Genomic DNA, 27,441 nt, shown 5'->3' with positions numbered 1-27,441 from the left:
TCAGCTCCCCATCAGCGGGAAGTTTGCTTGAAATTCTTTCACCTCTCCCTCAGCCCCTCCCCCTTCTCTCTCTCTCTCTCTCTCTCTCTCTCTCTCTCTCTCATAGAAATAAAGTCTTAAAAAATAATTTGGATTGTACTGAGCTGAGAAAAATGAGAAAGTAAGATTTAAAAACAAAAAAATCACTTAAATTGAAGGGAAAAGTACCTAGATTTTCTGGGGAAAAATATAATTTCAGCATGAGAATTTTATTTGTAATACTCATTCAAATTAGATGCCAAAATAGAAAAAGGTAACTTTTTTCTTCTCAATTTTGAATACCAATGTGTAGGTGTATTGCTAATTATAAGTTCCCTAAAAATGAGTCAGGTATTAAGTGTACAGCCTGATTTGACCACTTAACCACCAGCACATCATGAAATATAGCTTCTGGGTCCCTGGATGGTGCATTTGGTTCAGCTTCTGACTCTTGGTTTCAGCTCAGGTCATGATCTCAAGGTGGTGAGATCGAGCCTCGCATTAGGGTCTGTGCTCAGAGTGGAGTCTGCTTAAGTTTCTCTCTCTCTGCCCCTTCATCTCCCCCCACCCTGGCTGGCCTCTCTCTCAAGTAAATAAACCTTTAAAAAATAATTAAATAAATATAGCTTCTTGTTTATATATTCATGGGTCAATATTTTAAACAACTTAAAATAATTTTTGTGTCCCCAAGAAACCTCTTTAGAGATCCAAGAGCGAATTGTGGCTGTGACGGGCTACTTTCAAGGGCTCATTGTGACACAAACAAAAACTATTCTCTAGCTACTGGGAAACCAAGGTTTGAAACTTTGGCAAATGTGTCTCATTTTTTTGTTTGCTTGTTTGTTTTTGTTAAAGATTATTTATTTATTTGACAGAGAGAGTACAAGCAGGGAGAGCAGCAGGCAAAGGCAGAGGCTCAGTCCCAGGACCATGAGATCATGACCTGAGCTTAAGGCAGACACTTAACCAACTGAGCCACCCAGCACCCCTTGTCTTGTTTTTATAGCAGTTTCCTCTACCAGTTAGCAATATATACATGTATATTTATTCATCATATATAAATCAGTATTATATTTAAATATATATACATATAAATACATATTTTATAAACCTCTATATACACATACATATATACATACATGCATTTGTCGATACCAAAAATACAAAGAAAATTGGATCCTTTCATTCTTATTTGCCAACTTAATGGGAACTATATTTATAATACCAAGACTGCAACCTTCAATGCTGATTATAGCTGGAGGAAGATGGCTCAGAAACAAATGTTAACCTATACTTTATGTAGATTCCAATAAAGTCATATAATGTTATTTATAGTCCATGTATCTTCAGAAATCTGGAGCCGTTACTTCTGCCGAAGCAAACAACATGTTTGCCTTAAAGCTTTGATACGACATTAAATATGTGAATTTAAAAAAAAAAAAGATTTCATGTCACCTGGCCTAGTCATAATATATCTAATGTTTGGAGAGATGTTTGATCACTTTCAGGCTCACCAGTTCTCTGTAGGCATATTAAGTTCAAAAATTCACTCAAGTAATATACTTTACCTTACTTCCCTATAAACATTCAGTCTGTTTAAAATTGACTGCCCAAAGTACCTGTTGCCTATTCCTGTTTCTAGAAATAGAAACTAGAAACTACTAGAAAAATAGTAGTATAAGTAGTTGGTCTACATAAATAAAATTTATAATGTTCATTGAATATTTTTTATTCATAGAACACTTAAAAGAAAAACTAGATGACTACATTAAGCTGTGGAATGGCTTGGTGAAGGTATTTCGAAATGAGAGAAGGGAAGGTCTGATTCAAGCACGAAGTATTGGTGCTCAGAAAGCAAAACTCGGACAGGTAGGAAACACTGGAAATTTACAATGTCAACCCCTTGGATTTGGTAACCGAAAGATCATATACGTTTTTAAGTTACTCTTTAGATTCCTTTTTTTAATTAATGAAAATGCTGGCTTTATTAAATGGATAACTTATGTCAGAACTGACTCTTGTGCTGATTTATAGTAGCATCTAATTTTAAATTGTGTGTGATATACAGTGTGCCATATATGAGGAGTGTTCTTTCACCCTGCCTGTTTTTTCTTTTAAGGTTTTGATATACCTTGATGCCCACTGTGAGGTGGCGGTTAACTGGTATGCACCACTTGTAGCTCCCATATCTAAGGACAGGTAACGTTACCTTGCCTTTTTTTTTTTTTTTTTTCTTTCCTGGGTGAAAAGTAAACCTTGCCCTAGAGGGAAAAATAAAATTTTCATTCTTCGGATTCCAGTTCAAGCTTTGTGCTTTAAGCGTTAGCATTCAGCTAGTTGTTTCCTGGGGTGGAGCTAGACTGATAAATTTGGGTTGATCCAGACGCGGGCAGTCAGGCATTTGGGATGAACCTAGGGTGTCTCACTCCAGAGTTGTCTTATGGTTGGGATATTGAACAGACATCCTCTAGCTCCAAAAGTTTTCTCCAAAAGTAACAAGCAATTTTGCTCCCTCTACACTGTAGTAACAATTCTAAATACTTGAAGAGACATGCTTTGAAATTTTACCTATTGGTCCTTTATGCCCTTTTGAATTATTACTTCAGATAAAAAGGACCAGTTGTGACACGTGTCAGGGTTTTGGGTTCCTATAGAAACTTTAAGGTTTAGAAATAGACAACTAGTCCATGGAAATGTGGCCATCACCATTACATTTACAAAAATGTCTAAACAATAGAAAGCTTTTGGTCCAGAATTCTATTCCGGAATCAAGGGAAATAAAACATGTCCTTGTGGTGAATGACAGGAGTCAAAGGGAGAGCTTGGGGGGTTTCAGTCTTCGGAAGATTTAGTATGAAGGCCTATCATAAACATTTTTCACACGCTGATTTAATCCTCATGGCAACCCTGAAAGATAGATATTATTAGCTCCGTCATACCGAAAAGGATATTAAAGCCTAGAGAAGTGAATTGATTTGCCCCAAACAGCTAATAAACTATCAAACTGAGACACTTTACACTATTTCTTTAGAAATCTGAGACTCATGAGAAGTAAAGAAAGAGAACACACCCTCACCTCTCCAGATGAAAGCTAGCGGTCCTCAGGCATGATGAGGAAGTGGTTTTTCACAGAGTCCTGTGGGAATCCCACACGTATCCCCCAGTGACCCCACCCCCACGGTCCCCTGGGAATCTACTGGTTGCAGAGAATAAAGCACTTATCTCAATTCCACTTCCCCCCTATCAGAATTCTAAGCCCTGTAGATTTTTCTCTTCTCCTTGGTTTCTAAATATCTGAAAAGCACCTTTACATGGTTATGAAAAGCTGCAATCTCTTTCAGGAAATGCATTTTAAAATCCTGCATTTTAAATCATCTTAAATGCTTCAGTCTTCGGAAGATTTAGTATGAAGGCCTATCATAAACATTTGATGAGCATTAAAGCATTAAAACAAGCTGGGTGCCAAAATTATTTGTTTTTTTTTTTTTTTTTTCAAAATTATCTTTGCAGAGTTGATCCTTAACCTAATTGGTCATAGAGTAGTACTAGCATTTTATGAAGCCCAAATACAAGGTATTTTTTGACTTCGAGTTCTCAGGCCATTACTTAAGTTCTTCACCAGGTTTTGAGGGAATTTTTTTCTTTTTTTTTTCTTTTTTAAAAAAGCAGGAATACACCACAGTACTTTGTGTGTGTGTGTGTGCAATGAAAGCTGTTTGTTGCAATAAAAGAAGTAGGAAAAGAAGATCAAGTAAAGGAACAGAAACAGATTTTCATTAATAACTTTTTTCAAAGGAATAGAAAGCAACAGGGTTAGGAGAACCTCTAAGAATGTAGCAGGTATTATTTCTGTACACACACACTTGCTCATACACATTCACATCCACAACCACACTCAGATATACACATTCTCACCATGTTCATACATTACACTCAGATACACACAGTCTCACGTTCACACATTTACACACGCACATTCTCATGCTCATACATACATTTATACACTCCTATTTATGCTCATTCACACTCACACATTCATACTCATTTTTTTTTAAGGGAGGAATAAGGAGGGAAAATAACAGGCAGGAAAATCTCGTAAGTAGTGCAAAATTACCAAGAAAAGTTGCCTGTAGGACAAAACGAAAAATGAGAAAGCACTATTAAGTTCAAAGACGTGCCTCTTTGTCCCTGACATCTGTCTGTAAGCTGAGGGAAAAGTCTCCTGTGTCCTCCTCTTACAAAAAAGGGCTCCTTGGCTTTTGAAACCATTCATTTACTTCTTTTTCCCCATTAGGTATTAAAGTCTCCTGATGGAAAAAGAAAATCAACAATAAAAAGAGATAATATGGTTAGGCATACTAAACTAGTCAGTTTTGGGTTCTTAAATGCTTTTTCATTTTCTGTAAATGTTTCAGAACTACATGTACTGTGCCTCTAATAGATTACATAGATGGGAATGATTATTCCATTGAACCACAGCAAGGTGGGGATGAAGATGGTTTTGCCAGAGGGGCCTGGGACTGGAGTTTACTATGGAAACGTATTCCTCTAAGCCACAAGGAAAAGGCCAAAAGAAAACATAAAACTGAACCTTATCGGTAAAGATTATTACTTCATTTTCTTATGTGGAATGTCTATCTAAGTACTTTTTTTTTCCTTCCCCATGTACTTGTATAAATATGTGGGTTCACACATACCCTTCCATTTCATCTTTGCTGCCATCATCAACCCAACACAGAACCATTTGCACTGTGCCGATTATAGATGTCATAAATGGCAACACATATGAAATTATACCCCAAGGGGGTGGTGATGAAGATGGGTATGCCCGAGGAGCATGGGATTGGAGTATGCTCTGGAAACGGGTGCCTCTGACCCCTCGAGAGAAGAGAATGAGAAAGACAAAAACTGAACCATATCGGTAATCACTAAATCACTTACGTTTTTCTTTTCTGCTAACATATTAACCTCTTGCCAAGCTAAAAAATGTGTTATTAAAACTATAGATGCTGTCACAGATTCTGTAAGAGTTTCCTTTGCATTCATTGCAAGATATGAATTCATGTGCGCTCCTTTGTAATTGCTTTTTCCCTAAATGCAAGCTCCATTTGGCATGGGGTGGGGGGGTACATGGGGGTCTGGGGGAAGGTTATATGGCATTGGTTTCAAATACGAATGAAAGAAATCTTTGCCCTCTCGTCCTACTAGACTAGAGATCACATTTTATTCTTTTGACCATAACTTCATTCTGTAAATTTAAAATGCATTAATTATTTCTAATCCACGTTCTATGTCCATTTCGATCCTTTGGCTATAGTGTTAACAATAAAAGGCAAATGGCAGGATATTTCTTGTCTTTTCTTCTTTTTGTTTTGTATTCTAACTCATAAGTACTAATTTTGTACCGGTTAAGTCTGATGCATAAAAATACATGACTTTGAAAAATCTTACATAGAATCCTTATTACTTTCTTCTCAGAAGAGTATTTGATTAAAAGGCAACTATATTCCAGAATCGGCTTTTGTCCTTTCTTATAGGACCAATAGAACAGTTTATGCTACTCTATTCTTTTGGTCATTTAATTAAAACATTTACTGTCTTTTCAAGAGTGACTCCAAGTGATATTGTTTGTCTTATGTTAGTATAGCTTCTAATACGTCTAATTTGTTCTGATCTTACGGTTCTGCTTTTGGTCTCTCTCTCTTTCTTATACTGTTGATGTGTTAGAACTCTGTTTTGGGAAGATGTTTCCAATGTCGTGCAAATGCTGGCGGGATATGGGCATTTCATGATATCGAGATAATAAGATGGCAAACATAAGGAAATTACAGAATTTTAAGCTTTGACACTTTCCAAATTTCTCTTTGAAGTTCTTTTTTTTAAACAGTCCAGGAGGGGGCGCCTGGGTGGCTCAGTGGTTGAGCTCTGCCTTTGCCTCAGGGCGTGATCCCAGGGTCCTGTTATCAAGTCCTGCACCCAGCTCGCTGCAGGGAGCCTGTTTCTCCCTCTGCCTATGTCCCTGCCCCTCCCTCTGAATCTCTCGTGAATAAATAAATAAAATCTCAAAAAAAAAAAAAAAAGAAAGAAAAGAAAAGAAACAGTCCAGGAACTTACTGCTTACTTACTTGATTTACTGAGTACTTCAGGGCATAAAAAATAAAGGGCAATGATTTTATTTGTATTTCTGCCAATTCCATGGGTTTGGTTAGTAAAGCAATTTTTTAAGGGGGCTAGAAAACTTCGTGAGGCTTTCCCTTGAAATAACTCACCGGTTTTCATATTAAGATACATTTTAAAATATATATGGAGATAAACAGGAATACATTTTAAAGATCAAAAAGGCACAATTATGATAGAGTAGTCTTAAATGATAAATAAGTGTGACATGAAAATAACCAAAGTTGTAATAGTTCTCCCTACCGAGTTAGGCAGCATACCTTAAGAAGTGGCTAGGAGAATGACTTTCACTTGATGCGATTTCCTCTAATGTTGAAAGTTACTTAATTTATTACTTATCCACTCAACGGATATTTAATGAGTGCTTCCTATGTGTCAGGCATTGTTTTCTGGGGATACATTTTTCAAAGATATGTTCTCTTGTGGCACTTAAAATATAATATGGGTGAGACAGAAATTAAACAGATCATTACACCGATAACTGGAACAACAACCGCAAAAAGCAGTTTGAAGAAAAATCAGAGGGTCCGTGGAGTTTATGGGAAGGAGAACCTAATCCAGCTGGGAAGAGCCAAAACAGCCTCCCTGACAAAGGGTCCTTCAGGCTGGGACCCAAAGGGCAAGGAGTCAGCCTTGTGGAAGAGGAAGACTTACTTCGGGAGAATGATCAGCATCGGTGAATCCCTGAGATAGAAGAGAGTTTGTTGTGTTCGGGGCATGAGCAGAGCAGTGAAGAGCCCAGGCTAAAGCAGCTCACTGAACCTCGAGAGTGGGGAGAGGTTGGCATCACCTGGACCCATGTTGAGTCTCCTCTGTCTGCCATGTGATTAGACTTGGATGGCCAGAATAGAAGAAAAGACACAACTGGGGTGTTACCATAGCTGTCCCAAGTGGTGGGTGCTTGGTCTGGGATGGTAGCAGCAGTGACATTGAACAGCAGAAGACAGGTTCAAGATACCTTCTCGAGATAGAATCAATAGGAATGTGTGACAGATTGAGTATTAGGTGTGATGAGGAAGGAGGAGGAGTTCGAGAAGTCAACTTAAGAATCATGATGCATCAATAATTAATTATGGAGGAGGGATGGGGAACAGGATGAAAATGATTCCCCTTATCACTTCCTCTAGAGATACGAGTGGCTTGTCCCTAAAAAGCATCCAATTCAAGATTCCTTTCAAGAAGCCCCAGAGATCACCCTTTTGCATTCCTACCCCCAACACAGTAAATAGCTAACGTCTAATTCTCCTGTGTCATCTCTGTGCTACATTTGCAAACTCTGAATGAACTGTGACTATTCTACCATGATTTACACCCTTATTTGGCATGCCTCTGAGCTATAAAATTAAAAAATGACAGACTACTTCCATGGTCTATGGTTTTGCTCATCCTAGAATGAGTCATAAATCATTGTAGGAGCAGTTAGCAGACCATGGCTGTATGGCTCGGTATTTTTAGAGTGAAAGAGAAAATTCTATCTTAACTAACTCTCTCAATGAGAGGCTAAATTATCACACCAATAAAGGACCTGAGGCGCCCTCTGATGGCAAAATGATGCAATGCTCTGTAATGAACTATCAATTGGATTTCAGATCAAAATCAGTAAATTCATTAAAGAATTGTAAACAGTTTTGTGAAGGCTTTGTAATTTCCTAATGTTTGGCCATAAGTTTTGTCTCTTCTATGCTTTATTTAGACTGTGCTCCAAAAAGGATGTTGTCTGTTGGTGGAGGTGTACTAGGGGTTTCTCCTTAATAGTTATTGCAGTGTTTTCTTTGCTTAGGTCCCCTGCCATGGCTGGTGGATTATTTGCCATTGAACGAGACTTCTTCTTTGAACTGGGTCTGTATGATCCAGGTCTCCAGATTTGGGGTGGTGAAAACTTTGAGATCTCATATAAGGTAATAGTTCATTTAAACAAATGTAGTTCTCTAAGTAGTCACTTTTGTCACTTTTGGATAAGGCTGATTTCTTTGGGGGAAAAAGCTGTTTAATGCATTTGTCTAAATTATATTATAAAGAATGACTAACAAAAATGCATGCTTTGGTGAAAAATAGCTCAAAATGCAAACTCCAGACTTCTTACATATTTACATGGCTCATCTCACCATTGGATCCAGCAAACTTCAAAAACGAAAATACCAGGTGCCTGGGTGACTCAGTCAGTTACGTGTCTGACTTGGTTTCAGCTCAGGTCATGATCTCAGGGTCCCAGGATCGAGTCCCATGTCAGGCCACATGCTCAGCAGGGAGTCTACTAGAGGATTCCCTCTCTCCCTCTGCCCCTATTTTAAAAAAATAAAAATACCTCTCCTCCTCCCACTCCCCACCTTACCCTTTAGGCATTCTGTACATTGAAGCCTTTTGTTATAAAAGCCCTTTGGAGAATCTGCATGTATGGGGGCCACAATTGACCATCCACTGACACAGTTATCCTTTATCACATGATGATTCGGGATTGAAGCAGATCCCAGCTATGAATGTGCATCCTCAGACTGACATTGGAGCTGCCTTCCTGCAGTACCCACCCTGTTGTTAATGCTCCAGCCCCTTCCTCCCATTGCCCAAAAGAAAGAATGAGAACTGTAATCACAGTTTGAATTAAACAGACACTTATTGTTTCTTGTGTTAAATGGCCAGATACAGAAGAAGAAGAATTCAGTCCTTGCTGTCAAGCAACTTAGGGTTCATAAGAAGAGATTAGAATTTTATTGAAATTCATAATACGATAAGAAGGTAGTTGGCATTCAACTGGTGTGATTAAGAAACAGCATCATATTGGAGGTAGAATTTGAAGCCGACTAGAAAGGTGGGCATGCTATCGATAAGCAGAGATGAGGAGAGGGGAAGGAGACCTCAAAGCAAATAGAATGGGGAAAGGTACAAAGGTAGGAACATGAAGAACACATTCAGAGACCGTGAAGAACACAGTTTAGCAGACTCTGACGGCATGAGTAAGAAAGATATCCAAGAAGAGGAAATGGACAGGTACGTTAGGACTGTATGGATGAGAGCCTTTAATGCGGAGTCTAGAGATTTTTACTGAATTTGATAAGCAGTGGCAACCTATTGAAGACACTAAGCAAGGGACTAACATAACCCAAAGCTGCCCTTCAGCTAGAATAATCTCTTACTATAAATATAAGGATAGCTCTGAGTAGAGAGAAGCTGGAGGTGAAGAAGCCAGTTTGAATCACCCAGGTGGGAAATACATTAGCAGTGGAAATGGCGAATGCTATCAGGAATGAAGAATCTGTGTGACTTTGCAAGGTTACACTGGGAAGAGGGTATTTAAAGCTACAGATACACAAAAGGCACTTTTGTGTTGCATTTCCTGTTGCCTTGTTTGTTATTATATGAGTTTGAAAAAGGCCCTATTTTAAGATGTGTTTAGTTTATGAATTCCCCGTGGACCCTGTATCTAATTTAGATTTTATATTCTATCTATAAGGCAAATTTTCAACTATAATTTATTTTGATCTTTGAAACAACTTCCACATATATTTTTCCTTGATAGATATGGCAGTGTGGTGGCAAATTACTGTTTGTCCCTTGCTCTCGTGTTGGACACATCTACCGTCTTGAGGGTTGGCAAGGGAATCCTCCACCCATTTATGTTGGGTCTTCTCCAACTCTAAAGGTGAGTTTTTGGATAAAAGGAGAGCAATCCCTATCAAAATACCATGAGCATTTCTCACAGAGCTGGAACAATCTTAAAATTTGTATGGAACCAGAAAAGACCCCAGATAGCCAAAGGAATGTTGAAAAAGAAAAGCAAACCTGGAGACATCACAGTTCTGGACTTCCTGCTGTATTACAAAGCTGTGATCATCAAGACAGTGTGGTAATGGATAAAAGGAGAGAAGCCGAGGGAACTATGAATACCACATGTGCCACATTTATATACCACATGCTGTGGTAGTCACTTAACTGTCAGCTTGCTGAATGGGATAAATCTTTTAAGCAGTCATGCCCGCTCTCCCTTTTAACTTAAGCTGCACTTATTCATGAACACCTTATGTTTTTGTTTTGTTTTGGTTTTATTTGAAGTATAGTTGATACATAATATTATGTATGTTATATTACTTAACAGGTATACAGTACACAAGTATTCAACATTTACATACATTATGAAGTGACCACCACAATAAATCTAGCTACAATCTGTCACCATAAAATTGTTACGATATTATTAACTCTATTCCATATGCTGTGCATTGCTTCCCTTTCCCCTATGACACCCATCTGCCTATTCCTGTCCCCTCTGGCAACCATCAGTTTGTTCTCTGCATCTATGAATCCGTTTCTGTGTTGCTTTGTTTGTTTTGTCTTTTAGATTCCACATAGGAGTGAAATCATATGGTATTTGTCTTTCTCTGCCTTATTTCACTTAATGTAATACCACCCATGTTGTCCATCCAGGTCCATCTATTTCTCACAATTGGCAAAATTTCATTCTTTTTTATATCTGAGTAATATTCCATTGTGTGTGTGTGTGTGTGTATCTATATACCCCACAACTGTCTTATCTTTCAGTATTATCATTGGACACTTAGGTTGCTTCCATATCTTGTCTATTGTAAATTGTATTATAAATAATGCTGCAATGAACAAAGGGGCACATACATCTTTTTGAATTAGTGTTTTTATACTCTGGATAAATACTCAGAATTGCTAGGTTGTACGGTAGTTCTATTTTTAATTTTTTGAGGAATCGCCATACTATTTTCCATAGTGACTGCACCAATTTGCATTTTCAGAAATAGAACAGGAGGCTTCCCTTTTCTTCATATTCTCACCAGCACATGTTATTTCTTGCCTTTTTGACAATAGCCATTCTGATAACTGTGAGGTGATACCTCATTGTGGTTTTGATTTGTGCTTCTCTGATGATTAGTAATGTTAAGTATCTTTTCATGTGTCTATTGGCCACCTGTATGTCTTTGGAGAAATGTCTATTCAGGTCATGTGCCCATTTTTTAATTGGGTTGTTTGTTTTTTAATGCAGTCATATGAGTTCTTTATATATTTTGGTATTAACCCCTGTTTGGTTGGATTATTTCCAAATATCCTCCTATTCAGTAGGATGCCTTTTCATTTTATTGATGGTTTTCTTCACTATACAAAAACTTTTTAGTTTAATGTTAGCCTAATTACTTATTTTTCTTTTGTTGGCGCTTGCCTGGGGAGATAGACCCCAAAAAAATGTTGTCCAAGAACTTCCTTCCTATATTTTCTTAGGAATTTTATGGTTCCAGGTTTTATATGTAAGCCTTAGTCCATTGTGAGTTTATTTTGTATATGGTATAAAAAAAGCAGTCTAGTTTTATTCTTTTGCAAGTAGCTGTCCAGTTTTCCCACATTTTTTGAGGAAACCATCTTTTCCCCCTTTGCCTTCTTTAATAATTGGCCATATAAGCCTAGGTTTATTTTTGGCCTATCTGTCCCATTGACATAATGTTTCTGTTTTTGTGCCAATACCATCCTGTTCTGTTTACTATAGCTTTGTAGTATAGTTTGAAAGCAGAGAGCATGAGAACTCCAGGTTTGTTCTTTCTCAAGATTACTTTGGTTATCCTGGATCCTTTGTGGTTCCACACAAATTTTTAGATTATTTGTTCTTGTTCTATAAAAAATACTATTGGTATTTTGATAGCGATTGCGCTGAATCTGTAAATTACTGTGGGTAGTATGACATCTTAACAATACTGATTCTTCCAATCCATAAGCTATACCATAAGAGTATGGTATATCTTTTCATTTATTTGTATTGTCTTCAGTTTCATCAGGGTCTTATAGTTTTTGAGTATGGGTCTTTCACCACCTTAGTTAAATTTATTTCTAGATTTTTTTGATGCAATTATTAATGTTATTGTTCTTAATTTCTTTTTCTGATAGTTCATTATTAGTATATAGAGATACAACATATATTAGTTTTGTATACTACAACTTTACTGAATTCATTTATTCTAATAGCTTTTTGTTAGAGTCTACAGGGCTTTCTATATAAAGTGTTGTCATGTCATCTGCAAATAGTGACAGCTTTACTTCTTCTTTCCCAATTTGGATACTCTTTATTTCTTTTCTTGTTTGATTGCCATGGCTAGGACTTCCAACATTAAGTTGAATAAAAGTGACAGGAGTGGGAATCCTTGTCCCAGATCTTAGATGGAAATCTTTTGGCTTTTCATCATTGAGTATGATGTTGGCTTGTGGGCTTGTCGTATATGACCTCCATTATTTTGAAATATGTTCCCTCTATACTCATTTTATTGAAAATTTTTATCATAAATGGATGTTGAATTTTATCAAATGCTTTTTCTGCATCAATTGAGAAAATTATACAATATTTATCCTTCTTTTTATTAATGTGGTGTATCATGTTGACTATTTGTGGATATTGAACTATCCTTGCATCCCTGGAATGAATCCCCCTTGATCATGGTGTATAAACCTTTCAGTGTATTGTTGAATTCAGCTTGCTGATATCGTGTTGAGGATTTTTGCTGATATCTATGTTCATCGGGGATCTTATTATTTTTTAAGAGTATTCATTGTATCCCATTCCAATTAAGATTTCTATATTGAATGTTCTCCACGAGAAGACATTTCAAGACAAAAAAAAACAAAAAACAAAAAACTGCCACTCTGTGGGAAATCGGCTTCTGTTACTTACACAAAGTAAAATATTATTTTTATTTGGTCTGAAAAGTTAATCATATTAGGAGTTTGTGTATTAAACAAAATCAATTTTGAACAATGCTTGCAAAAGATTAATATCTTTTGTTCCTCAAACCAGGGGCAAACCAGAAAAGCTTCACACAGAGGCTAAATGTCCTACTGCTAGGGATATGAAGTCCTCTATTCCTGACTGAGCAGCTTTGAAGTTTCTTTAGTTGGGCTGCTTTCATAAATTCTAAGAGCATAGGAGTCTGATTCCATTCATTTTCTGGAGCCCTTAACCAAGTCAAAAGCAGAAGTTTATTATTTGATGCAGGTACAACTTAGGATAGTTCCTTAAGGGGAAGTAGATAATAGAAGCAGAGATGGAAAGGCCTTAGGAATGAACACAGCTTCCTAACTAGCCAAATTGTCATAGAAATGGCCAAATGGAGCCCCAGCTACAAAAGGACATGAGATTAAAATATTCACAATAAAACCAAGAGCACCAAATTAACAACAGACCTGACTGGCATGGCAGGAAAAGAGTGCCCTTGGAGCTGGACTCATAATCATGAAGAATTCATGAAAAGTCACATTGGTTCATGAAGGTTTGTGCTATAAGGAAAAGGAAAATCGATGAGAGGGAAATCTTTATCAATTCTGAAAATTAACTGTACATATTGTAAAAACAACCCGATAAGTGTAACATTCAGTTTACACTTCATGAGTGCCTAGAGTGTGCCAGGCACTGTTTTTCCCTCCAGCTCTAGTATCATCCACTTCAACCACTGTGTGCCAGTGGCTTACATTTATCCAGCTCATCTGTCTTCTGTGAGCTTCCGACTTTGATGGGCAGTTGTCCCCTAGAATTAATCTTCTCAATGGCCCTCCAGCATGTCGAATTCAGTGTAGTCAAAGCTGAACTTTGGAACTTCTTCTCAAAAGCAATATCTTTTCCTACATTCTGTTTGCCCATGAATGAACCTGAGGGGATTGTAAGGGTAGTCTTCTCCCTTCCCGCCTCCCTGCCCTCCCCGCTTACCAAGCCGTGAAGATTCTAGTTCATACATATCTCTGAAATCCATTCCTTTCTATGCTCTGTGCAGGTCCCCAAGTCTCTCCCACAGGAATTAAATAGCCTCCTACTTGGCTCTCTGCCATCGGATGCCACCCCTCCAGTCCATCCTCTGCCCACTATTGACATCATTCCCCTGAAAATTAAACTGGTTGTCTGTAGCTGCTTAAAATCTTTTGAAGACTCTCAGCTAAAGGATAAAGTTAAAAATCCTTAAAAAAGAAGCATAATAGGGGCATCTGGGTGGCTCAGTGGTTGAGCGTCTACCTTCAGCTCAGGTCATGATCCTGGAGTCCTGGGATCGAGTCCCACGTCAGGCTCTCCGCAGGGAGCCTGCTTTTCTCCCTCTGCCTATGTCTCTGCCTCTCTCTGTGTGTCTCTCGTGAATAAATAATATCTTTAAAAAATAAAGAAGCATAATAAAGATAGCTAACATTTTTTGAGTGCTTAGTGTATATCAGACACTAAATGTCTCTTAATTTTCACAAAACACAACAAAGTAAATTGTGGAAAACTGCTCCTAGGATTCCAAATGCACCATGATTTGTCATAGTTCTTTTCGGTTTCTCTTTGCTCTTAATGCTATTCCCACATAATTAACCACTTCCTTTAAGACTGAATTGTCCCATGCTTCTGCATGGTGCCCCTCTGGCCCTCTCCATCCCAAATGCTTTAAATATAACTTCTTTTTGTTGCTGTAACCTTATGTGTGTTCATTTAATTATTCATGTTCATTAGTGTCTAGAAGACAGGGGCTGTGTCTAGTTTTGGATGAATTTGCAAAAATTAAAAATAGCTAGCAATAATATATGTGTTCTCAGGACACCTAGGTGGCTCAGCAGTTGGGCACATCTGCCCTCAGCTCAGTGTGATCCTGGAGTACTGGAATCAAGAAGCCCCACATCGGGCTTCCTGCATGGAGCCTGCTTCTCCCTCTGCCTGTGTCTCTGCCTCTCTCTCTCTCTCTCTCTCTCTCTCTCTGTCTCTCATGAATAAATAAGTAAAATCTTAAATATATATATATAATATATATATATTTTATATATATATAATAGCAATATATTGCTATTGCTCTCAATTTAGAGACACCATATATATATATATATATATATATATGTTGTTTTATGATACTACCACATAAAACTCTTCCAAGGGCTTTTGCAACAGCATGCCCTTGTTCACCCATGTTCACTCTATGGTAGTTATAGCCTAGGAGAATTTTAATTTTCTACTCCTGCTGTAAAACAGGGATCAGCAACTATGGCCTGTGGACCAAATCCAGCCCTTTTCAGTAAAGTTATATTGGAGCGCCACCCCACCCATTTGTTTGCATATCATGTTCAGCTACTTTCTCACTACAACAACAGAGCTGAATAGTTCCTTCAGAAACTGTGTGGCCCACTGTGCCTAAGATACTTACCCTCTGGTCTTTAATAGAGAAGATTGGCTAATGAACCATGTAGAAGACCAAGGGACTAGATTGAGGATGTACTAAATCTGTTATATTCATGCTTGCATGCATTCATTCAGTTAAACCTTAGAAGATAGATCTGTGTCAGTTATCACAATGTCAGCTTATTTTATTGTTGCTTTTCCTTAAAGTACATCAACTGTGGAAAATATCCAACTAATTCTGGGTTATAGCAAAATGGTTCTATTATAGTTGGAACATGATCCAAAAAGCCACTTGCAAAAAAATGTGTTTTATTCAACAGAGTTACTGTTTTTTTGTGATGGTTTTCGAAATGAGCCTTTTCTCCACACATTGCTGATAGTGCGGTTCTAATAGAAAGAGATTGTTGTAGGTGAGGGAGCATCAGTGTCCAGCCAGCCTCTCCTAAGCTCTTTCTGGGCTTCACCTTCTTCCTCTAGAAGCAGGATAGAACATGTGATCTTAGAATATATGATCTTAAGCTCAGTGATGTCACATTCTGTCCATCCCTTCTTGATGAACATGGATGACATTTTATCCTTAGCAATTGACGTGTTAGAGTCCTTAGTTCACTTGCATTTGTTTGATTAAATATCAGGTGCCTTTAATAGTTTGTTACATGTTGGTCATATTTTGTGTGTCTAAGATGGGCTGTTTATGGCATTGCTGATAGTTTTCTTTTTCATAATGATATTTTCTTTTTTACAGAATTATGTTAGAGTTGTAGAGGTTTGGTGGGATGAATATAAAGACTACTTCTATGCTAGTCGTCCTGAATCAAAGGCATTACCATATGGAGATATATCTGAATTGAAAAAATTTCGAGAAGATCACAACTGCAAAAGTTTCAAATGGTTCATGGAAGAAATAGCTTATGATATAACTTCACACTACCCTCTACCTCCCAAAAATGTCGAATGGGGAGAAGTAAGTACCATCCGGTATTCAGATCTCAAAATGTATGTGTGTTTGGAGGCTCAGTTTGGGTGAAGGCAGAGAGAGATTGGAAATGTGTGAGTGAAAGAGAATTCTTGGGACAAAGTTTCTTTTAAAATTGTCTGGTAACCTACCCCACCTTTCCACTGGACCATTAACATCTCCCCTGACGACCCAACCACTGTGTCCCCTGCTCTCAGCTTTCAGACTTCTGGCTCTCCATCATAGAATGCTGTCCACTCCCTGCAGCTCCTATCCTTTCCCTGCCCCTTACTCCAACTCCCTTTTCCTAATTCTAATTTATCCTATTGCTCTCAATTTAGAGACATCAATTCTGAAAAGCTTTTCTTACTCTTCCCCACTCCATCAGAAAGATTGAGTTCTTGATCTTTCCATGGGTTCTCAGTAACACTCATGATTGCCTATCCCTCAGCCAGTCTCCGTGCCTAACACCTGGTTCATGATTGTGTCCCAGTGGATTAATGCGGAGACCCCCATATACAGTAGGGACTCAAGTAGTGCTTGTCAAATGAATGAATGAATGAATGAATGGTAACTGAGAAGTAAAGTCAGGCCAAGGCGTTGATTGATGGTGTCATTTGTTTCTTCAGACTTGTTTTTATAACCTCATTTCTGATTTCATTCACTCATGAGCCTTATGCTGCTGCCTCATGGGCATATTAAACATGCCATGAACATTCAAAACTAGGTACTGCTGCTTAATAATGTATTCAGCAACTAGTGGTCAAAGGCCTGCTATGTGCCAGTTGGTCTTCTACACATGAAACAAAACAAGCAGGTCCCTTTCATTAGGGGAAAGGTCTCTCCCCTTGGGTGAGTGGAGGAAAGAGACAACAACAGTGAAGACGAAGGTAATGTAATGGTGGATGGTGGTAAGGCCTACAAGGGAAATAAATGGGTGATGTTCAGGAGGATGCAGGGACAGATTAAGGAAAGCTTCTTTGAAGAGGTGACATTTAATCAGATCTGAATGACAAACCAGAGAGTCAGGAGAAAGTGTTCCAAGGAAAGAAAATGGTAAGGTTGGAGGCTCTGAGCCAAGAATGCTTTGCCTTTGGGATAATCAGAAAAGAGGAGATTAATGAGGAGGGAGGCTTTTATCCTATGGGTGTAGAAAGCCATGGAAGGGTTTTAAGCAGGTAACATAAGTTGATTTATGCTTTGCTTTTTAATTACCCTGTCATGAGAGCCTAGAGTAGAAACAAGGATGCCAGTTAGGAAACTAGTAGGGTAGTTCAGTGAGAAGCAGTGGTAGCTGAGACCAGGATTGTCAAAAATGGAACAGAGAGAAGCAGACAAATGAGATACATAATTCATCTAGAGGCAATCACTAATGGATGGGGATGTGAAGGATATGGGCCAAGATGACCAATTTTGATTTTTGTGGTTTTTTTTTTAAAGATTTTATTTATTTATTCATGAGAGACAGAGAGAGGGAGGCAGAGACTTAGGTAGAGGGAGAGGCAGCCTCCATGCAGGGAGCCTGATGTGGGACTCCGTCCTGGGACTCCAGGATCACACCCTGAGCCAAAGGCAGACACTCAACCGCTGAGCCACCCAAGCATCCCACCAGTTCTGTTTTTTATTTGAGTAGCTGCTGAGGTGGCAGCCGAGATGGGGACGCTGGTGGAGGGGATGAGGGGGAAGCATTGGGGAATGGCAAGTTCTTTATTGGTGTTCTGGTCGTATGAAGTGCCTGTGAGACACCCAGGGGCAGCTGTCAAGTAGTTATTAGACTAGGTGATATTGAAGCCCAGAGATGAAAGTACATTTGAATCCATCAGCAGGTAGATTGTTTCATGAAACTGAATGAACTCACTTAGGGAGAAAATATAGATAAAAGAAGACAGGATCTGTCCCTAAGGAATTCCAACATTTTGGGTTTGGAAATAACAGAAGCCAACACTTAATGCTGTGCTCCTCTTGGTTTAATATCTTTCCCCCCACCCCTCATACTCTTACTTCACCTCTGTTTCTGTTATAGCAAGTTGTGTTTGACTCCTAACTAAACCATGAGCACCTGAAGTCCAGACCACATTTTGGTTATCTTTTAATCTCCAAGGACTCCTGATTAGTACAGTGCCATCTACATAAAGAGAATGAATCCTCTTGGTGATCTTGTTCAGTCTCATAGCCTTAAAACCGTCTTCATGCTGATGACTCTCAAATTTCTATCTCCAGCCCAAATCTCTCTCCCAGAGCCCAGACAAGTGGATTCAACATGCTACTTGATGTCTCCACATGAATGCTAAACTGTTGCCCACTTTTTGGTTCTTTGTTCATTTTTGTAGATCAGAGGGCTTGAGACTGTTTATTGCATTGACAGCATGGGGAAGACAAATGGAGGCTTTGTTGAACTAGGACCCTGCCACAGGATGGGAGGCAATCAGGTGAATAACCACACTTCTATGTTTTCATAGTCTGCTGCATTGGGGCAGCCAGTCTTTATGATCACAGGATTTAGTGTGCTTTTTAATTTGCTAATTCTGTCTGTAAAAAAAACTGACAGTGCTAAAGCATTTACTTAGATGAGGGAGATGATAGCAGTATTAGGTTTTCACATAAGCAATCCAAATCTAGAATTTGTACTGACATAAGAGATTAGAATATAGTCCTATGTGAGTATATAACCATGTATAGCCTAGCTTTCTAATAAATTTATTTGCAAGTACTCTTCAGTATTCCACATTTCCCACTAATAAGCTGGGATGTTACTGCCAGGAAGGCATATTTCACTAATAATATTTTCTTATTTCCTTATGTGGGTATATTGTTCTTGTCTCTGATTAGGATTATGAAACCTCATCAGCATTGTTTCCACTTTTTCATCTGCTTACACTGTGGATACATAATAGATATGTATTAATGACCCATTCTATATCTAAGAGGCTAAAAGAACATAATTTTTAATATTTTAAGTGTTAGCAGGAGTCTTCCCTAATATGAAAATGAATAGTTTCTATCTTTGGACATAGAATTCTAAAAATACAGAAAAATTATTTAAAAATAAGATAATCATTGAGTTTAATTATGAGTTAAGTTTTTTAAAAAATAATGTATATAAGCAGAGAAAGTGCCTTGTTATTTTCTTTTTTTTTTTTAATAGCTTTTTCGAATCAACGAAGCAAATCAACTCATGCAGTATGACCAGTGTTTAACAAAGGGGCCTGATGGGTCAAAAATTATGATTACACACTGTAATCTAAATGAATTTAAGGAATGGCAGTACTTCAAGGTATTGTGCACTTCAAGTCCTGAAATAATATTATTTACTATTTCATTTTAATACCATCTACCATCTGGAATTTAGATGTATAAATCTGAAAACCTGCATTCAAATTGACTTGCATTTGCCTTTCATTTAGCCATTTGTTTCCCTGAGCACTGAGTGACTCCTTCTTTCCATAAAGAAACATCACTTTCATTCTCTGGTGCAAGGTTGTCATGTAATGAGGTCATAGAATATCAGCCAAGACCCACTGCTAATTTCAGCAGCATGGGAAAACCTGTTCTGTGATGCAATTATCACCATTGTTCTAATATCAAAATCTGATTTTTTAAACCTAAATGAGTCATTAATTAAAGTAAAATTATTAAAAAGTTATATATATTACTGAAATTATGTATAAAAATTTTTACATATTGCATTTATATTTCATGTTGTCCAGCAGGTGGAGATAGAGACAAACAAATAACACTTAGAAGTCTGAGACTTCACAACTTTATTGCAACTGGGTAAATACTGCCTGTTGCTTGCTTTAAAGGTCATGTTTAGTTTTTCACTTGACATCAGCCACAGGAGCAGTTTTTCTCTTTTAGCTATGAATATTCAAAGTTCTTTGCCAAGTTGAAGATCCCAACATGTAAATGTATTTATGTATAATTTTCAGTGTCTAGACTTGACTAAATCAATTTATTGTGAGATGCAGAGTTGGGAAAGCTGCCCCAAACTGAAAGAACCTGGCAACCCTCAACTTTATTTACTCATCTAGTAGTTGGTATCGTACCGTGTCTGTCTTGCAGATGTCTTACTTATTTGCGATGTAGTGATGTTATTATGACCCAGCTTTATGTTTCCAGTTATCATCATTCATAAGTACTTATTATGAAGTGGGAAGTATGTGTCAGTTGCTGATTTTTTTCTTATAACAACTTAGGAAGGAGAAGATTAACATAAACCCGGAAGAACAGAGCATTTATTTCCACAAAGAAAGATGAATAATAAACAATAAATGATGGCAGTCAGTGAGAACAGTATTAATAAAATAGTAAAAGAAGGCTATTGCAGACCAGAAACTATCATCCAGAAGTAATTCAGTATATTTTAGATATTTCAAAGGCCACAGCATTGAATATACATTTGTGCCTCAGACATTACTAAATATTCCTTAGGGCCCGATGATGTGGTGGCTTAAAAAAGAAATCAAAGCACATCATACTCTAATGGCAGAGGGGCACCTGGGTGGCTCAGCAGTTGAGCATCTGCCTTTGGCTCAGGGTGTGATCCTGGGGTCCTGGGATCGAGGTCCGCATTAGGCTCCCTGCCAGAAGCCTACTTCTCCCTCTGGCCTATGTCTCTCAAGAATAAATAAATAAAATCTTTTTAAAAAAAAATACTCTAATGGCAGGGCAGCCCCGGTGGCGCAGCGGTTTGGCGCCGCCTGCAGCCTGGGGTGTGATCCTGGAGACCCAGGATCAAGTCCCACATCGGTCTCCCTGCGTGGAGCCTGCTTCTTCCTCTGTCTGTGTCTCTGCCCCTCTCTGTGTCTATGAATAAAAAAATAAAATCTTTAAAAAAAAAATACTCTAATGGCAGAAAAGAAGAAAACCACAGAAATGAAAATAAGCAACATGTCATAGGTTAACAAAAGAGAGATTAATAGGAGGAATTATTTAGGATGAGTTTCATAAAGGAAGTATCATTGTACCAAGTCTTGAGATATAAAAAGTCTTTTAATAAAGGATAAGTAAGAAAACTGGGTGAGCAAAGGCATGGAATGAAAGTGTGTAGAAAACTCTGGGAATCATGTTTAGTTTAGTCTCCCTAAATTGTAGTCCACCTGAAAGAACACTAGCTTCATTTTGTAAGTTTTGGAGAATGCATGACTTTTTTTGAGCAACACAGTGAAACAGTGGATACTTTTAGGAAAATAACTCTGGGAACATTGTGAAGTATGGACTGATAAGCATATAGGTTCATTCAGCAGTTCTCAAACTTTGCAGTCTCTAGTTTATCTCCACACTCTTGAAAATTATTGAGACCCCCCCCCCACAACAGATTTTATTTATCTAGGTCATAGCTAAAAATATTTTCTGAATGGAAATTAAACCTGAGAAATTTTGTAAGTATGTATTTATATGGTATTCTGTTTGTATCTATGTATTAATTCATGTAAAAGCTACTACATGTTAATATAAATAACATTTTGAATAACAAATTACTATTTAAAAAAAAAAGAATGGCATTGTTTTAGGATATTGTAAATCCCCTTAAATGTCTGGATTAATAGAAGATCACTGGATTCTCCTACTGCTTCTGCATTCAGTTTGATATGTTGTTTTAGTTAAAGTATATGAGGAAAACCTAGCCTCAAACATGCAGTTAGAAAAGAGAGGGTTAATAGCCTTTTCAGATAATTGTATTCTTTTTTGATGCTACTCCACAGCTACATAAGTGGTAGTTTCTGAAAAGTTACTTGCAATGTAGAATCTGAAACTATATCAGTGAACATTTTGCCCTAAGTTACATTAAAATCCATTGGTCTGTCTAATGCTCTGAATGGGTCTCTTACCCATGTCTGCTTTTGTAACATCATGCATTGCTTGTTTGAAAAATATTGGCTAAGTTATATAGATCTTCCAGATGTTGACACGTTTCATTATACAGTCTCAAAAAATTACAAATATAACAACTGATTTCATGGTGACTCTGTCAAGTTCATGGTGGGTACAAGCTTTCTACAACTCTAATTTTGTGCTTGAAAAGTCAAATCCTATCAGTGGCAGCAAGTACTGTCAGGTTAGTGTTGCTGTTTTTAAGTGATAGGCTTACTTCATTTTCTAGAAAATGTCTACCCAGTCCCAAGTTTGAATAATCATGATTTGTCTAGAGTTATCCTTTCAAGTCAAAATGACATTACATGAGAAAAAGCACCTAACTGGACTCTCAGGTCAAACAAGGGTACATGTGCTTTCCTTTAAGAAAACCACTGTACCTCACTATACCAAAGTGTTTTATGCATACTATCCATTTCATCTCCGAATATTTTTTTTAAGATTTTATTTATTTATTCATGAGACACAGAGGTAGAGATATAGGCAGAGGGAGAAGCAGGCTTCCATCAGGGAACCCAGTGCACAACTTGATCCCAGGACCCTGGGATCATGACCTGAGCCAAAGGCAGATGCTCAACCACTAGCCACCCAGGCATCCCTCATCTCCAAATTTTTTTAAAAGTATACTCAAGGGTAGAGGTGCCTGGGTGGCTCAGTTGGTTGAGCATCTGGCTCTTGGTTTCAGCTCAAGTCATGATCTCATAGGTCATGAGACCAAGCCCCACTTTGAGCTCTGCACTCAGTGGTGAGTCTGCTTGAGATTCACTTCCTCTGCCTTTTCCCCTACTAATAAGTTTTATTGTTTCATCACAGACATCTTTAAGTAAAACTAGCATTTTAGCTGTAGCTGTATGGCCATGAATAATGAGACTCCTAGCACACGTATGTCACTGCTTGATTTATGCTCAGGGCCCAGCACTTCCACCTGCCATTGCTTTTGCACCATCAGTATAAACATCAGTGCAATGAAAAAGGCAAATGGGGTTATTATAAACATTGTTTTGACTTTACAAACCCAATCATAGTCTAAGGATTACAGTATGAGAAGCCCTGAGCTATACTGAAGATATCTACAACAGAGGATGAGGGCTAACCTAGGCCATATGCAGTGGGCCTGGGGAGGTATAGATCAGAGACATTGCAAATATCAGTCCTCGGTGACTGCTACAATTTGAATGAGTGAAGGAAAGTGGAGCATGAAATGTCTTTGTCCTGAGGACTGGAAGGATGATTTGCCATTAACCAGGATGGGAATTGAAGTAGGTTTGGAGGAGAAGACAGAATTAAAGTTTGTATACCATTGAATTTGAGGTACCAGGTACCAGCGGTACATTATGATTTAACAATAAAGGGGCTTACAAGACTGACAATCAGGAAAAATCCAAAGTCTGAGGTATGTTTGGTTTAAGCCACCCGATTTGCTTGGATTATCTTCTTGGGAAAGCCAGGTAATGACTTCTAATGTCAGTGATACCAAAAAGAGTACAAATTTAAAATTCCTTTGTCCTTTGTTTTGCAGAGTCTGCACAGATTTACTCACATTCCTTCAGGAAAGTGCTTAGATCGCTCAGACGTCCTACATCAAGTATTCATCTCCAATTGCGACTCCAGTAAAATGACTCAAAAGTGGGAAATGAACAACATCCATAGTGTTTAGAAAGAATAAAAGGAACCAATAACCTACCTACTGACACGTACATTTATACAGGACTGAAAATCGCCTGAAACCTGCTGCAACTATTATTAACTCTGTACAGCTCCAAACCCAGAACCTCCTGATCAGTTTGAAGGACGTTGATAAACTGTGATTTTACAATAACATTATCATCTGCAGTTACTGTTTACAAAACTGCTTTTACCTTAAACTTTGTAGATGTTTACATCTTTTTTTGTTTTAAGATGATGTTGGTAATTTGTGCATTTAGCTCTGTTTTATTTAGAATAGAGTTAAAAGCATTGTTGTCTTCTTTGGGATTACACTCAGGGGTCTGAAAGGCAGTTTGATTTTTTTTTTTTTAACACACTTGAAAAAAGGTTGGAGTAACCAGACTTTCATATATAACTTGGTGATTATCAACCTGTTGTGTCTTTATTTAATTTTACATCCTTATGAAGCACTGCCACAGGTTCTTAGCCAAGGTGGCCTTCCTTCACAGTCATGCTGCTTTTTTGAAAGGTGAATTTCAAGACATTTAGTGCCTCTTTCATTTCTCAGTATATATTTCAAGAGCTTTTGATGAAATTTATAAGACAGTAATGATGGAATTGTCATCTGTATGAGGAATATTCTTACTACTCAGAAACGAATTTATGTGCTACCATTTGCTCTGAAATTGAATGTTGTATGGCTTGAAAAAGAAAATACAGTATAGAACATCCAAGGCTATTTCATAGGGTTGAAGATTATATGGCATTAATTCCCTTACTTGCTGGCATTCCCAACACTGTTGATACTGACTCCTAAGATAGCAAAGGGGAACTATCAACTAGAGAAAAATTGTCCACTAGTATCTGGGATTTACTTTTCTCCAATATCTATCACTACAGAAAATTAATGCTTAATTTTGAAACCTTGAAGTGTGCAGGGGTAACAAAAACAATAAAACACCGCTGTAAACACATCAAAGGTTCATTCTGACCAAGGTAAGAATTCCCAAGCCCTTGTTAGATTAAGCCTTACAAAACTCCTGTGCATTATAACCTAAGCTGTGCAGCCTCTGAAGCCAAGAGTAAATGGATGTTTCATGTGTATCTTCATCCAAATGAAATTCCCTCTACATTTTTTTAAATAAAAAAAGGCTATTTAAAAATATAGTTCATTAATAAATATGAACTTCTATTAAGTTAGCTGTTAGTTCCCTAGTATTTCTTAATTTTTTTTTTTTTTAGGAAGCATATTTCTATTAGTATTTTTCCAGTGAAAAGAAGACTTGTTTGGATTTAAACACTTATTTAATAGTAGCTACTATAGGAAAACCAAATAGTGCAACTGGTCAATTCAATTCTAATCTAAATAAGTCTTTTGTTACCCAAAAGATTAAAATGCTACACTGAGTACAAAAAAAAAAAAAAAAAAAAAAAAGGAAAGAAAGAGAAAGGAAAAATAACCTGAGGAAGTGGGGAATGGCAAGTAAATTAAGCATTTTTGATCTTGTAATCATGATATCATTACAATGAAAGGAATTTCACAAACTACTGCCAGAGGGAACTGTTTTTAATTAAAGCTTAAAAAAGGAAAGAAAAAAAAAATCTACATTTGTTTAGAAGAAAAGCCTACAAATTTGTTTCTTCCAAGCTTAGCTCCTAAATTTGGAGAGTCAGAGTTAAACATCCTGAACAGTTTTATTTATGATTTTGAATTGTCAATTTATATTTTGCTACTGATCTGTGATCAACCATTTTAACTTTCATTCATCTCTAGGGATTGTTTAAAAAGAATACATTTATATATGCTTATATAATTGCAAAATAAATCAACAATAAAAAGGAAACTAAGAGAATTGGTACTTTAATTACTTGTGTCTTTGCAAATAGGCTCCATTTTCCTTGTTGAATAGATTATAACTTGTTAACTATGCATAGGCCTAAGAAAGGTGGCACATAAACTGTGCATGTAAATTTTAAATGGGTATTTTGTGCAATTCGTTGATACTCTATGAAAATGATTCTATATTATTGAAATCAGAAACCTTACCAAACATGAAAAACATCAGAAGCTGCTGCCATATGACTATTTTCTACTGTAGCCTGCTTTGGAAATAATTCCCATATCCTTGCTTTGTAAGTTAATAATATCACTATGCATTTCTACACATTTTATAAATTTGATTTATGCAGATTTTGATACACTGTATGTTTCTGTAGAAATTGTATAAAATTCAAATTTTATTAGGAATAATTTTGAGAAGTTTATGTATATCTTAATTCTGGGTTGCTTGTTTTTTAGGTGAGAAAAAATAAAATACTGTATTTTAATCCATGAATTTTTTTCAGTACTCGTAATCATTTCTAAATCCAAACACTGCATGCTTGAAATAATTTGATTTTAATCTTTACAACACTAACATAATGGCTAAAATATCATATAGTTATATGTTGAATATATGCTTGAATATTAATTATAATTCTGCTTAAAATGTGCTTGGAAAACTTGGAGCTTACATATCGTAGGAAGGTAACATAACATAAAGGTTTATTTTTGCCTCTGGTTGCCTATGTATAGCAATTTTCTTTTTTAAAGTCACTTATTCAATTATAAAAAACAACTCAGCAACATATCTTTTTTGGCACCGCATTCTACTATAAAATTGCCCATTGAAAGCAAAAATTTCTTTAAGTCAAAACTCTTTACAATCTGACCAATCAAGTGAGTAGAGAGAAAGGAAACCTACCAAAAAAATAGAAATAGTCCATAGGACCTTGTGGCACAGTATTCACCATCTCAAGAATAGATATGGCCGCTAATGTTCCAATAAATGGCAGTATTGATTTTAGAAACTTTCAATTGACTTGGCTATTGTCACATCTTCTAATTCTCAGCTGCTATACCAAAGATCTGAAAAAGTCATGTAGGACCAGACTGGAGTAAACATCTCATCCATTAAGACACAGTCTTATAGGTATCTGGATGTATTTTATTTCCGGACAGATTCTAATAAAAAAAAAATCCACTTATAATTCAATGGAAAACATGGTAAGTACTTCATCTGAGCCAGGTAACTAGTAGGCCAGTCATTTAGGTATGTGAAAATTAATGTAGGTAAAAGCAGATTTAAAATATCAAGCACTATGAAAATGCCTATCATTCATTAGAATCAGTCAGTTGCAGGAAAATGGACAGAGAATGGTGTTTGTAGTCCACTATTTCCTGGAATTGAGATTAAAGGAACGATGGATTCTAAACTAAATCCAATAATTGTTTTGCAATTGTTGACGATTTTGAAATGCCCCTAATAGAGCCCACATCCAAGCAGAGCTGGGATGGGGAGGACACCTCATTTTCATAATAGAATGATGCTACAATCTGTTCATCTGAATAAATATAGTATGGTGGACTAGTCTGTGTTGAATCTCTGTTCCACTACAAATTACTCATGTAACCTTGGAAAGTTATTGAACCTTTGCACCTCAGTTTTCCCATTTGCAAACTGGGGAGAATAATTGTGCCTATTTAGTGGGATTTTGCTAATATTGTATGAATATATATAAAGTGTTTAGGATAGCTCCCAGCATATAGTCACAGTAATAAATATTAGCTATAATGATCTGGTTTCAAAGCCTTAAATTT

The 27,441-nt window shown here is 37.1% G+C and overlaps 1 protein-coding gene across 2 annotated transcripts in view; it reads left to right on the top strand.

Annotated features, from left to right (window-relative positions):
- The window catches only part of GALNT7 (polypeptide N-acetylgalactosaminyltransferase 7), a 137,746-nt gene extending 111,631 nt beyond the window's left edge, over positions 1-26,115 (top strand). The window contains exons 4-12 of one of the 2 annotated variants that reach the window (XM_055300279.1): positions 1,757-1,887; positions 2,138-2,217; positions 4,434-4,616; positions 7,976-8,093; positions 9,710-9,832; positions 16,071-16,289; positions 18,611-18,709; positions 19,426-19,554; positions 23,674-26,115. In XM_055300279.1, the coding sequence (XP_055156254.1) occupies positions 1,757-1,887; positions 2,138-2,217; positions 4,434-4,616; positions 7,976-8,093; positions 9,710-9,832; positions 16,071-16,289; positions 18,611-18,709; positions 19,426-19,554; positions 23,674-23,811 (1,220 nt within the window). In that variant the 3' untranslated portion in view covers positions 23,812-26,115. Of the gene's footprint in view, positions 1-1,756; positions 1,888-2,137; positions 2,218-4,433; positions 4,617-4,756; positions 4,940-7,975; positions 8,094-9,709; positions 9,833-16,070; positions 16,290-18,610; positions 18,710-19,425; positions 19,555-23,673 lie in introns of both variants that reach the window. The other variant, XM_055300278.1, reaches the window with a different exon arrangement.
- Positions 26,116-27,441: the final 1,326 nt, after the last annotated feature.

This window comes from Nyctereutes procyonoides, unplaced genomic scaffold (assembly GCF_905146905.1).
Source record: "Nyctereutes procyonoides isolate TBG_1078 unplaced genomic scaffold, NYPRO_anot_genome, whole genome shotgun sequence".
NCBI classification, from domain to species: domain Eukaryota; kingdom Metazoa; phylum Chordata; class Mammalia; order Carnivora; family Canidae; genus Nyctereutes; species Nyctereutes procyonoides.
This window is presented reverse-complemented; position numbering and strand designations above follow the sequence as displayed.